Here is a 17,012-nt window from a genome sequence, read left to right on the forward strand (position 1 = left end):
TTTAATATGCGTACAAAGATCTCTGCCTGTGGGTGCCTGTGTTACTTATAGGCCAATCTTTGGGATTCTTATATCTCCAGGTTAGGTATGATTCAAACATTGGAAAATGTCTCCCGCCTGCTTAGGAGAAGTAACATTTTACAATTAGGAAACACGAAAAATTCATTACCCATTTTCTCAGTATAGCCCAAAGGAAAATTTAACACACTGTTCTAGAATCCCAAAAGGTAGGGGTACTTTTCTCTGAGATCATCAAGCATACTGGTGATGCCTATGAAGGTGGTGGACTTGCTAGTATTTTAAGTCTTTTTGTCTTCATTATAGTTCCTGAAATACGAATTTGAATCTAAATATAAACCGTATTTCCTAAAACAATCACGTGAGTTGAAATTAGAGCGTATGGTGTCTGGTTCTGGAGAAAGCATACTTTCCTGTTCTCACAGTAACTTCTTTTCACCCCCCACCCTTTTTTTTTTTTTAACTTTTTTTTCCTCTGGTCCTTCCCTGAAGCTCAGACTTAACATCTGCTTTCTTGGTGTGTGGGGTGTGGGATTAGCATCACAGCTGGATGACAGGTGACAGCCCTAGGCTGAGTGTGTGTCCCCAGTTCACATTCTTCCCTGGACCCCTACTGTCTCATGCAGCTGGGACTTTAGCTCTTGAGTGCTCCAAGCTAGGAACCTTAGTTCTGAGCTTTCAGTGCCTCTTGGTGAATACAGAATTATGACTTGGACGGCCTTATTGAGGCTTTTTGTCATCGTGGAGCTCATGTGGTTTGATCATCCTACAGAGTGGCCTGTTGAGGGAGGAAAGGGAGATGGTAGAGGAGGAGGGAGGGGAAAGAAGCTGCCTTGCCTTGTTCAACAGCTGTCTGTAGGATACACCAGGAGTGGAAATTTCAGGGGCCTCAGTGAAGCTGAAAATTTGTGAGCGCTGGCTCTGGTTGCTGTAGGAAAGGAAGGATTAGCCTCAGTTATGTCAGAATGCTCTCCTTCCCGTAGTTTCCTTAAATCTGCATGGAGGTGGGTGGGTGGGGTCAAATGAAAGCTGTTTCTCCCTGGCTTTGCACTAACTCTCCGTCCCCCATGCCACCAATCACATTGGCACAGTAAGTTATGTGTATCCAGGCATCAAAGCAGTGTAGCTTATTAGGTCCATTGCTGACAGCCACCTCAAACTCTCTGTGAAGCGGTGCTGACCCATCTTTGCAGTTGCCGAATGTTGAGCCACATTGCCTAAATTTCTCTTTGCCCAAGGGTATGTGATGCTTTTTTTTTTTCTTTTTGAGGAAAAGCAAGGAGATTGGAGAGGGAGGGGGTATATAAAAAAAAAAAGGAATAGGAGTTTTGTCATTGTTCATTGCCTAGGATTGAGAAAGCTGCCTTTAGTAAGTGTAGTTAACACAGCTTGAGTGTTGGGGGTGGCAGGGCGGGTGTCGTACCAGTGTTGAAATGGAGTAGAGGGACATGTGGAGTAGAAGAAATGGGAAGTAAGGAGAATAAGGTAGACTGCAGGTGGTGCTGGAAAAATGGGAAGGTTGAAGGTCACAATGGGAACAGTAGACAGAATAGTCTAGAAACCTGCCGGCAGTGCCCCATCATCACACAGACCACCACCAGCCAGCCCAAGCCAGGATGTATGCTCTGTGAGTTCTTCTCTTGGAAGGTCTTATTGACAGATGTGCCACTCATCTTGGGGAGGGTAAGGTACCCCAACAGCAGTTCCAGGCAGGGTTGGTTTAAATCTGTAAATAGCAGTCTGAATACCTTGCGTGAAGGGAATGGTTTCCAGGCATGGCCTGTGGTGGGGAGCTGGAAAACCTCCCTGTTTGAAAGCAGCCCAGAGTACACCAACACCAAGCCTGCTCTTTCAAATGGAAATGTTTATTTTCTCTACCCAGCACTTGAATTTTGTGCAAAAATTTCATCAGGCACAGGCCTTGCCGATCTTGTCTCTAAATGCCATTCACCAGTTTTCACCTTCTGTGCTGCTATCTTGGTGCCATCTGCAAGGAGAAAAACACTTTCAAGCCTGCTCTTTTCTGTGGTTGAAGCCTCATTTGTTTGCAGGCAGCCTTGTCTCAGGCAGAATATTGGCGAAGGCAGCAGGTTGAATCTGAGGTGTTTGGTAACCTAACCTTTCGCCCAGCGTCCCACTGGGGGCCTGGTCTTTTTCCACAAAATGCACCCTAGGCTTTGTTCCTGAGGATAGTGGAAAATTGAGAAGGAATACAGCATGGTTGCAAGAGTCAAATTTAACTTGGAAGTTGCTTAATACCCATGGGATTTATTTGTTTTATACAAATGATATGCAAATACCGCTGGTTATTTTATGTGCAGTGGGGCTATACTGGTTACAGGAATATTTTATTTTCTTCCTGATTCTGGGTTATTCAGGGCAAGATTCTTTGTGATTTTTTTTTCATTTTATGAGATTTGTAAGGATGTCATAAAATACAGCTCCAATCATGAATTTATGTCCAAAAATCTGTACTGGTTTCCCAATGACTGCGGGATAAAGTCCAAATGCCTAGCATTAAAACCCTTTTTATGATCTGACTCCAATCTCTTTGCAACCGTATCTTGCCAACTTCCCTTCGTGTCCCCCACTGTGTCCAGCCAAATTAGACTGGGAATACATCTTGCTCACTCAGAATAGAATATGCTTCCCCTCACCTCTGCTCATTGAAATCTGACCCTGTCTCTAAATGGCACCTCCTCCCAGAAACTGTTCTGCTCCCTCCCCCTTCTCCCTACCAGGAATAACTTCTTCCTTCTATGTGTTTGATAACACCACTACCTTTCTTTAAAGACCATTGTATTAAGCCTTATATTCTTTCACTTGACTTGACTTAAGACAACGATGGTGTTTTTCATCCATATTTATACACCCTCCAGTGCCTTGTAGAGTTGATATAAGCATTTGGCTCCTGATTAAACGTCAAGTGGAATTGAACTTACACCATAAGGCTCAAGCTTAGCATTGTTAGGGTGTATTTCTGCCACTGACTTGATTTTGGGCAAAAATAATTTTCCCGCTTTCTAAAGTTTTTTAATTATTGTTATTATTATTTGAAATTTAGAGTTAGAAAGAAAGAGAGGGAGAGATCTTCCATCCAGTGGTTCTCTCCCCAAATGGCCATGGAGGCTGGAGCTGAGACAATCAGGAGCCAGAAGTCAGGAGCTTCTTCTGGGTCTCCCGTATGGGTGCAGGGGTCCAAAGCTTTGGGCTGTTCTCTGCTGTTTTCCCAAGCCACAGGCAGGGAGATGAATCAGAAGTGCAGCAGCCGGGATTCTAACTGACAGCCATATGGGATGCTGGTGTAGCAGTTGGAGGTTTAGCCTGCTAGCCTTGGTGCTGGCCCTGGCAATTTTCTCCCTGCCAAGTTATCCCTTTGAATGCACTGGGATAAAGTTATGTACATACTATATATACATTATTATTAAGAAATTAAGATTTATAACCATATTTATGAAATTTTATCTTACCACCTTCTCCTAAGGCAGAAAGTATATTTCTTTTAGCCCGAGGCAACTTAATAATGCCATGAGTTAACTACTGATTTTATGGTTGACTTTGGAAGACCTGCTTTGAAACTGACCGTGTTGTATTTGTCTCCTGGCCATCTGTAAGCCCTGAAGGAAGCTGTTGCCAAAGTTTTGCATATATACTTTGAGACCCTCTTTCCTCATTAGCTTCCTCCTATTACCACTGTTCCCTTTTCTTGTTCAGGTGGAGACTGAAATCCAGCGTGTCTCGGAGGCCTACGAGAACCTGGTGAAATCATCCTCTAAGAGAGAGGCCTTGGAGAAAGCTATGAGAAACAAGCTGGAAGGCGAGATTCGAAGGATGCATGACTTCAACAGGGATCTGAGAGGTGAGGGGGTTGAGGGCCTTGTGCTCCTGCTGCCGGAACAGCTGCAGGCTGGTAAAAGCAAAGGCTGAGGAGGATTTGGCTTTGGGGCTCTCCAGCTCACTGGTTTGGTCGGTCAAGTGCAGGTCCCATGCCAGATTAAGTTTGGGTGACTGTCATAGTACTTGGTCTCAAGCTTGTTTAATCAAAGTAGGGATATGTGCCTGACTAGCCTTCAGAGTCAGGAGCTGATGTGTTAGTCAGGCAGGTTCTCTTTGGGGACTTCTGGACCCACATGGCTCACCCCCACAATTGATGAGGCTTCTTTTCCTTTGAAATGATTGATACATTCATGCATTTTGGCTTTGCAAGCTTGAAATGATGGTGTCCTCTTCTTACTTCTGGAGTACATTCCCTCCCTATGTTTACCTTCACCTGACGACACTGGAGATAATGAAAATATTTCTTTTTTTAAAAAAAAATATTTTTAAACTGAAAGACAAGGGCAGAGAGAAGAGACAGAGAGAAAGATCTTCCATATGCTGATTCACTTCCTAAATGTGCTTAACAGACAGTATTGGGTCTCCCACATGGCTGGTAGGGGCCTGAGCATTCAGGCTGTCATCTGCTGCCTTCTCAGGCGCATTAGCAGGAACCTGGCTCAGAAGTAGAGCAGCCAAGACTTGAATCGGCACCCATATGACAACCTGTTATCACAGGCAATGGCTTAACCTGCTGCATCATATGGAGCTGAACCTGGAAGCCAGAAACTTACTACAGTTTTCCCAACTGACTGACAGGGATACTCATTCTTGTGCCAATCCGTGCTGCCTCCTAGTGTCTGCACTAGCAGGAAGTTGGGATTGAAAGCAGAGTTGGGGGACCAATGTGGTAGTAGCCTAGCGGGTAAAGTCCTTGTCTTGAATGCACCAGTATCCCATATGGGTGCCAGTTCATGTCCTGGAGGCCTTGCTTCCCATCCAACTCCCTGGTTATGGCCTGAAAGGGCAGTCGAGGATGACCCAAAGCCTTGGAAGCCTGCGCCCATTTGGGAGACCCAAAAGAGGCTCCAGGCTCCTGACTTTGGATCGGCTTATCTCAGGCCATGGCAGCCTCTTGGGGAGTGAACCAGTGGATGGAAGATTTACTCTGTCCCTCCTCCTCTCTGTGTATCTGACTTTCCAATAAAAATAAATAACTCTTAAAAAAAAAAAAACCCCACAAGATACAGTTGGTTCACAGGCCCAAGGGATCTGTCTTATTAAAAAAATAAAAGAAAGAAAAAAAAAGAAAAGAGAGCTGGGACTCAAACTCAGGCACAGCAAGATGCTATATAGGCATTTTGACTACTAGGCCAAGCACCTACTCTAGCACTTAGATTTTTTGGTTTGTTTTTAGTGCACCTAAAGTTTTTGCAATAAACAATGAAAGCGTTGAAGTACTGGCTTCATCTTTTCTGCCCTGGGCTAAAAGGGCCTTGGGATTCACATTTGCAAACTTCTGTCTGTGTGTCTTTGTCACCCATTTCTACTTAACAAGAAGCAGGCTTTTTTTTTTTTTTTTTTTTTTTTTTTTGCCAAAGGTCAGTATTTAGAAGGCAAACAGCTTGTGCTTGGAATTTTTAATTTGGGGCCCTGTTGATTGTCTCCAAATTCCACAGAGCGACTGGAGACTGCCAACAAGCAACTTGCAGAGAAGGAGTATGAGGGGTCAGAGGATACCAGGAAAACCATCTCTCAGCTCTTCGCCAAAAGTAAGTGAAAGCCTCAGGTGCAGGTATGGATGGGAACATGGTGTGGAAAGGTCACGTCGTTCTTTTTCAACGTCCTAGTTGAATGAATGTGAATGTTACCTGGGGATTCTTTTTTCTTGTTCAGGCATGAAATTGGAAGGTTCTGTTCTTTTCCTCTTAGGCCAGGAAGGTTGCTTGATGATATGCAATACTTATTCAACAAATGTTCATCTAGTGACTTCAAATGACTTCTATACTCAACCAGAGAGGCCCAAGAGAGCCTGGCTGGGGTTGTGGTTAGTGGAGGAAAGGCCTATGAGATCGCTGAATGTAGGCGAGATTTTCTTAGTGGGGTCTCCCTGTTGCCTCTCACAGTGATGAGATGAGCATACTGGATATTTGAGTGATGTTTGGAATGCCTAGCAAGCACCTGGGTCTCCCCGAGTGATACAGCTGGTAGTATCATATATTGGTAGATTGCAAAGGCAGCTAGAGGGAGCCACTCCTAAGGCCTCAACTAGCTGCACAGTTAGAGGGTGTGGGGCAGAGCAGGCTGTGTCTCACTCATAATAATGTTTTCTTTGTGTGGAAATATTCTTGGGACAAGGACAAGGAATTAATCCTCTTCTTTATCAGTCCCTAGCGGACTCCACCCAGCTAGACAATGCCCAGTGCTTTCTGATTGACATAATAAAACCACCATTAAAAACTTCATAGAGGATTGAGTCCACAGGAAGAATTGGTTGGGGTTGGGGTGGGGGTGGGGACACAGATGAACTGTCCTCCTTTCTGTGAAGCCTATGGTTGGTTACCCCACCCGCAGCCCCTCTCCATGCAGCTGTGGCTGTGGTCATGTTTGGTGGGGACTTGTCAGTCTCTACCATCTTTGCTGGGCCTCCAGATGACCCTTTCAAGTCATTCCACACAGCCTCCAGTCAGCTTTTACAAGTTTGTTTGATCTTCACTTACAATACACCCCTCCCTTCCTGGGTTGCTCTGTTGTGCTCTGCCTTCAAAATGGGTTCTTTTTTTTTTTTTTTTTTTTCTTCTCCTTCTTTCCCTTGAGCCTCCAGCTCCTTTGTCTTAGAGCTAGGAATGTCGTTTTTCTGGTGTCCTCAGCGCCTGGTGTGAATTGTTCTGAAGTTGCTTTTGTGGTGTCACAGTTACCCTGGAAGCTAGTTTGTTGGCAAAAAGGGGGTGGCAGCTTCCTAGAGAAATACAAAACCTGTGCTTGTTGCCCTGGCTGTGTGGACTTGTGCTGCTATGGCAGGTGGGCTCGGAGTGCCACTGGGGGTCTGTAAGAAGTGGTAGTGTAACAGGGCGGACTACATGAACAGCAAGGCAAATGATTGCCAGAAGATTCTAGAATTAGGCAAGGAAGAGATCATGACTTTTGGCTTCTTTAATTATGTTTACCCTGTGTGGTTGGGACTGTGGCAGGAGAAAAGATATCTTTCTTGAATGTCTCCCTGGTTCAGTTCTGTTTCCTTCTTTCTCTCTTTCTCTCTTTCTTTCTCTTTTCTTTCACAGTTATGGGATCCTGTGCAAGTTAGTTAAGTTCTCCAGGTCCCCATTTTCTCATACACAAAATGGAGAAGACAATAATACCTTTCTTGGTTTGACCGTCTGAGGATTAAGTTAATTCAATGCCTGGTATGCAATAAGTATTCAACAAATGTTCATTTCTTTCCAAGGTACACTTGAATAGATACATAAAGTCACAAGGCAAGGCTCCTCTGTTGAATTTTCTCCTACAAACTTGAAGTTCAAGTTGTCGAGAGGAATGGCCTCTGATCTTAAAATCCACATCAAAACTATTCATTAGAGTTTCTGGTATGAGGTCTGTCCCACCTAGTTAAGATAGAAGGCATGGGACATGTGTTCATGGTCCATTTGTTGCTGTAATGTAATTCTGGATTCAGACATAGACTTGATAATTTCATAAAGTGGGTGAGTCTCAACCTGCTCATTCTAAAAACAGATTCTGTATTCAGAATCTGTCACATCACAATGAAAGACATATTTTGAAGGTACGGATTTTCTTTCATTATTGATCATGGTGATGATGATTATCTTGATGTAGTAATTTCTTTTGGTGTTTGTGCTTTCTAATGTTTCTTTCATTGAAACAAATATGTTATCTCACTTGAGCCTTAAAAACCGTTACAAATTTAAATAGGCTATTTTTACCTGCATTTTAACTCTGCTGCATTTTTATTGTAATTCCCAGTTTTGTACTTATATTGCCCATCTCTTTTCTTGCATGCTGTCCATTTTTTTTATTAAAGCATTCAGCATATTAATTGTAGTTGTTTTTCAATTGAGACTGATAATTTCACTTTGATGTTCTGTGTATTCACTGGTACACCCTATCATTTTTGTTATTGTTGAATGGCAGACACAAATGTCAGGAGCCGGGGAAGGAACTGTAATAAATAGGTCTTTAGTGATTTGACGGTAAGGTGTGGGAGGAAGAGAAACTTCCTTCAGTGTTATGATTAGGTCCCCCCCGTCTTTCAGTAAGCTCATTTCACTGGACTGTGAAATTCACAAGTGCTTCTGCTTTTTTTTCTAAGATACATTTATTTATTTGAAAGGTAGAATGAGTTATAGAGAGAAGGAGAGAGAGAACTTACACTCACTGGTTCACTCCTCCCACAGGGCCTCAAAGGCTGGGGATAGGCCAGACCAAAGCCAGGAGCCGGGAAATCTGCTTGGATCTCCCACATGGGTTACAGGGCCCCAAGTACTTGGGCAGTCCTTTGCTGACTTCCCAGGCACGATAACAGAAAGAAGGTTTGGAAACAAGAGTAGCTGAGATCTGCAACCATGTAACCTGTGCTCCTCAGTGCCTGCCTCCTAGTTTTTCTTTTTCACATCCCTTTAGGTTCAAGGATGTTAGAGAAGGCTGAAGTCGGTGGAGGGGGGAGGGAAGGAGGCATTTTCTCATATAGAGTGCTAGAACCGCCTAGAGTAGGATACTTCCCTTTTTCCAGGTTGGCTGGACTTTGTGTGGAAAAAAAAAAAAAACACCGATAATTTAGGCTCTGATTAAATAGTTTATCTTGTGGGCAAGCCTTCTTAAGAAGAACAGGATGCTTTGGCATGTTTCATAACAGTTACCTCTTGCCTGCCTCTGCTGAGGACACTGGGGGATATTTCTCTGATCTTTTACTGTGAGAACCTGGCCAAGCTCCTGAAGTTAAAACTAACACAAAAGTGTGGGAGCTTCCTTGTGGCCAAGTCTCCTGGAGTACTCAGGGAGGCTTTGTGGGCCGCAGGTCTGCAGCCGCTCATTAATTATATAATGCAACTTTTCCCGCCCTGCCTGTGATTCCCTTGGAAATTTTTTGTATAGGGGCTTGTCCTCCAAGTTGTGATTCTCTGTATCCATCTCTCCAATTTTGAGGGCAGCAGTGTGCCCTCCTTTTGGTCTTCCTTCTTCAGATCTAAGAAGAGTCACTGAATTTTCAGTTTGTTTAGCTTTTGGATTGTTAGGAGGAATTGGAAGTTTTAACCGGCTAATGAAATGACATTTTTAGCTCTGTTTAATGTACTGTCATGAGAAAACAATGCGAGAAAATTCCCTGGGCTGCTCTTCTGGTGTGTGTGTGTGTGTGTGTGTGTGTGTGTGTGAGTGCGCACGCGTGCGTGCATGTGCATGTGTATTCTTCTTTGTTAATAATTCATTCTTTTCATGGTACTTTATATGTACTTTCTTGTTACTTCTGCACAGCAGCCATGGAATTGTTGCTTAGTGACTTTTCTAGCAATTGAGCCATTGATAAAGACCAGATCTTGAGAATTCTCATTCTTTGAGCTGTGTGCTACAAGAGTAGACTGTATTAATGGGGGTGGGGGGTTATGTGTCAGTTTTACTCAGAAAATGCAGTGGAGTGGCAATGGAATGGCAGTATTGCTATTTTGTGTCCTGGCAGATAAAGAAAGTCAGCGGGAGAAGGAGAAGCTGGAAGCAGAGTTGGCCACTGCCCGTTCTACCAATGAGGATCAAAGGCGGCACATTGAAATCCGAGACCAGGCCTTGAGCAATGCCCAGGCCAAGGTTGTGAAGCTGGAAGAAGAGGTATGGTTTTGTCAGATTACATCTGAATCTGGGACCTGGAGAATTGAGAATTCAAGAATATTGGTCTCCCCAGCGTGGAGGCAACTAACTGTACAATCCACTAACAGGGAGGGATCATCCGCAGCTTCCGGTTATAGTTGGGTTGATAATGGTGGAGTGCAGTTTCTTTTCTCTGTAAGTTTCTTTCTTTTTATTTCAGAAGAGGAAATCACCAGGGTCTTCATATAATCAACTAGTTTCTCACACAATAAGTTCTCAATGCCTATCCAGACTTGCCTTAAGCTCATGATACATAGGCAGACAGATACACACACACACACACACACACACACACACACACACAGCCTTCAAAAAGCTCATGAAAAATGGCTTTAAGACATTCATGTCAGTGATAAACTTTAAAAGAGTAATCCTTGCTCAAACACCCAGGAGGTAAGAAATTAATACAGATATCCCATATGTGTAATAGAGAACCAACCACATCAGCTATCCCCTGCTGCCTAGCGGGGTGTGCGCTAGCAGGAAGCTGGAAGTGTAAGCAGAACTGAGACATGAAACCAGGCATCTGATACGGGATGCAGGTGTCCCGAACAATGCTTTAACTGCTGGGCTAAATGCCCACTGTTCCATGAACTCTTCGAAGACTCCTTGTATATTCCTGTGCTTAAGAAAATTTCAAGTGTTGTTTTGGGAAGAGCTAGGAAATGGTTTTGAATGTTTTCAAATATGCCGATTCTGTCTCACGCTAAAAAAAAAAAAATGTATCTTGATGACAATGTCTTCTGCTGTGGACTTTCTTGGCAGATGAGTGTTGTGAGTTCTGGAACAGGGCGAGACTCATGGCAAGTTTGCAGTTTATGTTGGATTGCACTGGCTGAGAGCCAGGCTGCACCTTAGCGGCTAGTTTCTAGGATGCAGTTATACAGTAGGGTGGATTTGTCAGTGACTCGGGCATAAGGATGGAGCCTTCACTTGAGAAAGAAGAGCAAATCTCTCTTGTACCTAATTAATATGTATCTGGTTAGTCTTGCCATAGGTGTTATTTGATTACAGCCCTAAATTGTCTGCCTGTGAAAGAGAGAGAACTTTGTTGCTGACCTGCTGTTCATCAGTTTTGGACACGGTTTGTCACTGCACCGAAGTCCTAGCAATTGTTACATATTTTACACTCAGGGAACGAGTGGGTTAAACCAAGCACTGATGTTACAGTGTCATTGGTAAAGGAAATTTCACCTCTCGCTAATTTCTGCTGTAAAATTTGAATCTGAAAGATGAAAGCTTTATAAACTTGAGCTAGAATAAATTATTTATGACCAAATAGCGCTTTGACTATTGTGAAATATCTTTCCTGCCTTCATTCATTGCCTGCTTTCCCTCCCGTAGTGGTTCTAGTTATTGGAAATATTTTACCTCATGAATTCCTTCCTTCTGCTTTCTTTTAAGATTTATATATTTGTATTGGAAAGGCAGATATACAGAGAGGAGGAGAGACAGAGAGGAAGATCTTCCATGCAATGATTCACTCCCCAAGTGAGCGCAACGGCTGGTGTTGTGCTGATCTGAAGCCAGGAATTCGGAACCTTGTATTGGGAATCCCACGAAGGGGCAGGATCCCATGGCCTTGGGCCTTCCCAGGCCACAGCAGGGAGCTGGATAGGAAGTGGAGCTGCCGGGTTTAGAACCGGAAGCCATATGGAATCCCAGCGTGTGCAAGGCAAGGACTTTAGCCACTAGGCTGTCACACCGGGCCCTCAGCTTTCTTTTTGGGGCATGACAATCCTGGTTGGAGTTGTGTTGTGGTTCTTTTTTTTTTTTTTTTTTTTTTTTTTTTTTTTTTTATTTATTTTTATTTTATTGTTTTTTTTTTTTTTTTTTTTTTTTATTATTGTTGCTTACATTGTATTGTGTAGTACAGTTTCATAGGCGCTGGGGATTCCCCCCACCCCTCCCATACCCCTCCCCCCATGGTGGATTCCTCCACCTTGTTGCATAACCATAGTTCAAGTTCGGTTGAGATTCATTGCTTGCAGACACATGCCTAGCATAAAGTTCAGCGTCTTATTGTCCAGATAAGTTCAGTGGCCTCTTGGGGAGACCTTCTATGGTCTGAAAATAGGTCTAACAGAGTAAAGATCCAGTCAGTTAAAAGCCCCAACGAGGCCACAGTATCAATATACAACATTATGGAATTAATTGACATAGTATTGGGTAAACAATATGTTAAAAATAATGCAAGTTCCCTTCTTCGAAACATCTGGGTTGAGACAGTATCAATGACAGGTTCAAAAAAAAAAAAAATAACAAACAACCAAACAAAAAATTACAGGTTAAATCAAGGCAAACATGTGGTATCTAATCTTTTGGGATTCGCTCATTTCCCTTAGCATTATAGTTTCCAGTTGTACCCATTTAGCCACAAAGAACTGCATTTTGTTTTTTTTAATAGCTGAGTAGTATTCCATGGAGTAGATGAACCAAAGCTTTCTTATCCAATCTTCTGCTGATGGGCATTTCGGTTGCTTCCATGTTTTTGCAATTACTGATTGTGCTGCAATGAACATAGGGATGCATGTTGGTTTGTCGTAAAACAGGTGTTTTGGATATATTCCTAGGAGTGCTATTGCTGGGTCATATGGTATGCAGATTTTGAGTTGTTTGAGTGTTCTCCAGACTGATTTCCATAAAGGCTGTACCAATTTGCAGCTCCACCAGCAGTGGAGTAGGGTTCCCTTTTCCCCGCATCCTCGCCAGCAAGCGTCGTTGGTGTTCTTGTTTATGTGGGCCAATCTTACTGGTGTTAGGTGGTACCTCATCGATGTTTTAATTTGGATTTCCCTTATTGCTAGGGAGCTGGAACATTTTTTCATATGTTTGTTTGCCATTTGGACTTGTTCCTTTGTGAAATGTTTGCCCATTTCCCGTGCCCATTTCTTGAGTGGCTTGTTTGTTTTGGTTTTTTGGTTGTTTTGAAGTTCTTTATATATCCTGGAAATTAGCCCCCTATCGCCTATATCGTGTGCAAAGATCTTCTCCCACTCTGTGGGTTGCTTTTTTACTTTGTTGATTGTTTCCCTTGCTGTACAGAAGCTTCTTACGTTACCTACAAGCAGTACTTGTCATCCATGATGTGCTTTAGGCTAATTGCTTAAGGGTTAACTTTAATTTACACAGCATCAGGTTAATATCCTGTTGTCTATATCAGAAATATGAAGGCTCTTCAAAAAAGTTTTTGTATTAGAGTATTGGTTTGAGCCTCTGCTGCTGTGCTTCCAGTCTAGCTTCCTATTAGTGTGCCTGGGAGGGCAGCAGAGGATAGGCCAACTGCTTGGGCCCTTGTGACTCATATAGTAGACCTGGATGTGGTTCATGGTACATAGCTGCAGCCTGACCCAGACCTGATTATTGGTGCTATTTGGAGAATGGATCCCCATCCCTTCTTTTCCCTCCCCTCTCCTTCCTGCCCCTCCCCTCCCCTCCTCTTTCCCTTTCCTCACCTCGCTTCTTTTCTCCTCTCTTCCCCTCCCATCCCTCCTCTCCTCCCCTCCCCTCTCCTCTCCTCTCCTCTCCTCTCCTCTCCTCTCCTCTCCTCTCCTCTCCTCTCCTCTCCTCTCTTTCTCTCTCCTCTTCTCTCCAACTCTTCCCCTTTCCATTTGCTTTTCAAACAAACCTTTAAATATTATTTGCACCAAAACAGATCTATCCTCATGGTAAGTTGTTTGATAAGAAATGAGGAAGCCTTGTATTTATCTGGTCCAGGTCTAGGGAGCTTAGCACACTATTTATTTATTTATTTATTGCTACAATTCATATATTCCTTTTCCCTTTTTTGCAAGTACATTTCGCAGAAAATTACAGAATGGTAATGGTGTAAGGCTGGATTCTTTCAGAAAAAGCCAAACTGAGAGACCTGCTGAGAAATAGCTCACTGGTGGTCACATGGCAAATGTTGGGTAGAGCCAGGAATAAAACTGTTATCTTATAACTCTTCCTTCCCTAAACCCTGTAGCCTGTGTTCATGTCTGAATCATTCTCTCGTTCTACTTCCAAAAGGATCATGTGGGTGCTTGTTCAGACTTAGTAACCTCTGCAACTTTTAATTTTTAAAAAAACTTGTTTCAACTGTTGGGCCTTTTATGTTTTTCTTTTAATTAGTTACTTTTATTTATTTGACAGACACAGAGAGAAAGGAACAGAAATCTCTCATCTGCTTTACTCCCCAAATACCCACAACAGCTAGACCTAGACCAGGCTGAAGATGGGAGTCAAGAACTCAATCTAAATTTCCTGCATAGGTGACAGAGATCCAAGTACTTGGGCCGACACCTGCTACCTCCCTAACTGCGTATTAGCAGGAAGCTGGAATTAGAAGCAAAGGTGAAATTTGACCCAAGGGTATAGACATCCCAAAGGCTGTCTTGATGGTTAAGCCAGATGTCTACCCATGGACTCTTCTTTTCAAAAGACTCCATGACTGAATTGTTCACATTAAGTCAAGAATGAAGTATCTCTACCATTAGGTTGTCCCTTTGGGAAAGAGTATCCAGTCACTCAGAAAAAGATGGGCACAAAGACCTTGTACCCATATTGCTTTGAAGTATCTGAGGGCAGAGTGGCAATTGGTGTCTAATCATGAAAGTAACATAGGTGTTGCAAGAAGATGTTCGTCGCTAGTTCTTCATGTTGCAGGTGTCGCTGAAACAGTTTTCTGAAATACATCTGTAGCTTCAGCCATCTGAGGTTTTTTGGTCATTTATTCCAGAGATTTGTTGTACTTTTCCAGGGGCCTGCCCCCCTCCCCCCCCACAAATATACCTTTACAATTTAAAGATGTTTGAGCTAGAACTGAAATATGATATCTAGTGACCAGAGTTCACATGGCTCATAAGATACTGTTAATATTTTAGCCACCATCCAGCTTTCAGTTTCACATAGTTTAATTGTGGGAGATTCAGTGTGCTAGGGGACGTGGGACATTTGACTGGGGAGTGGGAGTATAGATCCACGCCTAGGACACTCCCAGAGGCCATGTAATATATAGCTGGATCACTTCTCATACATAGAAAGACTTGGATGATCATGTTTCAGGGAAAATTAACTGGTTCTTATTTTCATTTTTGCTTTGTTTTTTTTTTTTTTTTTTTTGGTCTTGTTTGTCTGGTCTTTCCTATAATGTTCAAAGCAAAATTTCTCTTATTCTCAAATATAGAACTGCTATTCAAGGTTTTGCTTGTCACTATGACCCGATCTCCCATTAGTTACTAAAATTTCTCGTTCTTTAAATTCTTAAAATTTATTTTTGTTTTTGAAAGGCAGAGAGACAAAGAGATTTTCCCATCAGTAATTGCCAGCCTCCAGATAACTACAGCAGCTGGAGCTGAGCCAGGGAAGCCCTGGAGTTGGGAAGCTGAGTTAGGATCTCTCATGTGAGTGGCAGGGACTCAAGTACTTGAGCTGCTGCTACCCAGGGTGCACATTAGCAGGGTGTTGCTACTGTAAGTGGAGCTGAAGCTGAAATATAGGCCCAGCAACATCAGATTGAGGTGTCCCAAGTGGTGTCTTAATTGCTGTGCCAATCATTTGCTCATCTTTTTTCTTTAAATTTTTTTGTCTTTCTTCTTTAAATGTTGAAGTGGGATCACCCTGAAATATTTATAAGATGCTGATAACTCTAGAACTGATCTAACAAGGAGCCTACACTGTGTTTCCCTCAGAAAAATCAGTGAACAATCTTAAATGATGAAGAATAAAGCTGTTCCTTCTGCTGCTGTGGCAAAGCCATGTCTGCAGGAAGGACATGCTAGATGTGTCATATATGAACAGATAACAGACTTATGGATTGCACTTAACACCACAAACTTTCCTTCTTTTCTCAGGCCTTAAAAATTCTTCAAGAAAATCCTTTATAATTTACCTAGAATTAAGAAAGCTTCCTCAAATTAGTCCTCTTTTTCTTTTTTTTTCCCCTGCAGAGTATTTTGTCAACTTTTTGAATACAGAGTTATTCAAGAAGTTATTTCTCATTGCATCAAGATGCTTAGGGAAAGATGTTGACTACTTGAAGGATCCCTGAACCCTTGCAGCCATTTATGTCTTCCTTTCTTTAAAGACTTCATTTAGATTCATTTCCTGAAATTCATTCTCTCTTTCTAATCCCATTAAATCTTGCCTTTGGTTCTCCACAATCACTGTGCCCTAAGAAGCAGTGTTGCCCCAGGCTAATAGGGAATGTCTGCCCTGAAGTGACAACTTCCCTTCTCTTCCAAGTTCAACATAGGTTCTTCTAAGGACCCTACTTACCACTGATATCCAGAAAGGTATCAGGCCAGGGAGAGGATAGCATCCAAAGTTAAAAACGGCTCTGACTTTTTACTCAGTCCCTGCGGTCCAAGCCTTGACACACTGGTCTGCAGCCTGTGCAGCAAGCAGCCAGACGTGGTAAATGGTGCCTTTCCGTCCTTGCCCTTATCTTTCGGAACACGTAGCTCCCATTGAAGTGGAGGCTCATTAAACTCAAGTCAAAAGAGCTCTGTGTCCCCTACCCGCAGCCTTAGCATTCTCTCACTCAAAGAGAACTTCCCCGCCCCCTACCAATTTGACCCCACTGGAGAGTTGCAACGGATGCATGGCACATCCTCTCCGAAGGCTCAAGGCACTTCAGGCTTCTGGCTAGCTGCTGTCTTATGATGATCCAGAGTTGAAGCTGCTGCTTGGGTAATTGTTTCAGGCGTGGTGGGAAAAAGGCCTTGGCAAGATCAAAGAGGGAAGATGCTGTGGATGGGCTGCTTACTGAGCACAGTGCACAGGAAGGGACAGACAAAAATGTGGGAGGGCTGGCAGAAGGAGGCCAGTGAGCCTTGGCGCTTTAGCTTTCGGCTACAATGAAAGCCATAGACATTCAGGGAGTAGAGGCTAAAATGTTAACCTTTTCTGAACTGTAGCGGCTGGTGGTGTTGTAGACACTGTTGCTAGCTCTTGTTGGAGTAACCAGTGCATTTTCCAGATCATTAATGCCTTGTCACTCAGTTTTCCAAAACTGTGCAGTTTCACTTGGTTTCCACCATGCTTCTTAAAGCTTGACATTTTCCTTTCTTTCTAGAGCATTTATTTGATTCTTTTCTGCCCTTGATTAAATGTACACGATTTTCTTCTACCACATCTATTCACAGAGCACCATACTAGACTTCACTTTTTCCAATATTAGAGGAAGATGCCTTATCTGCTACTTAAACCTATTTTTCTCACAACAATAGGTGAATCTATCATAACATAGTGGTCATGATACAAGATCTAAAATTTAGATGGAAGATCTGAGGGTATAAAATATGTATGCATTTATAGTTTTG

At 42.9% G+C, this 17,012-nt stretch overlaps 1 protein-coding gene across 1 annotated transcript in view; it reads left to right on the forward strand.

Moving 5' to 3' along the window:
- AMOT (angiomotin) overlaps window positions 1-17,012 on the forward strand; it is a 70,248-nt gene that overhangs the window by 29,224 nt on the left and 24,012 nt on the right. Inside the window, exons 6-8 of the mRNA XM_040999529.1 lie at window positions 3,733-3,877; window positions 5,514-5,606; window positions 9,524-9,669. Of these exons, the coding sequence (XP_040855463.1) occupies window positions 3,733-3,877; window positions 5,514-5,606; window positions 9,524-9,669 (384 nt within the window). The remainder of the gene's footprint in view (window positions 1-3,732; window positions 3,878-5,513; window positions 5,607-9,523; window positions 9,670-17,012) is intronic.

The sequence above is a fragment of the Ochotona curzoniae genome, unplaced genomic scaffold (genome assembly GCF_017591425.1).
Source record: "Ochotona curzoniae isolate NIBS_2020 unplaced genomic scaffold, NIBS_Ocur_1.0 scaffold_1852, whole genome shotgun sequence".
Classification (NCBI taxonomy): Eukaryota; Metazoa; Chordata; class Mammalia; order Lagomorpha; family Ochotonidae; genus Ochotona; species Ochotona curzoniae.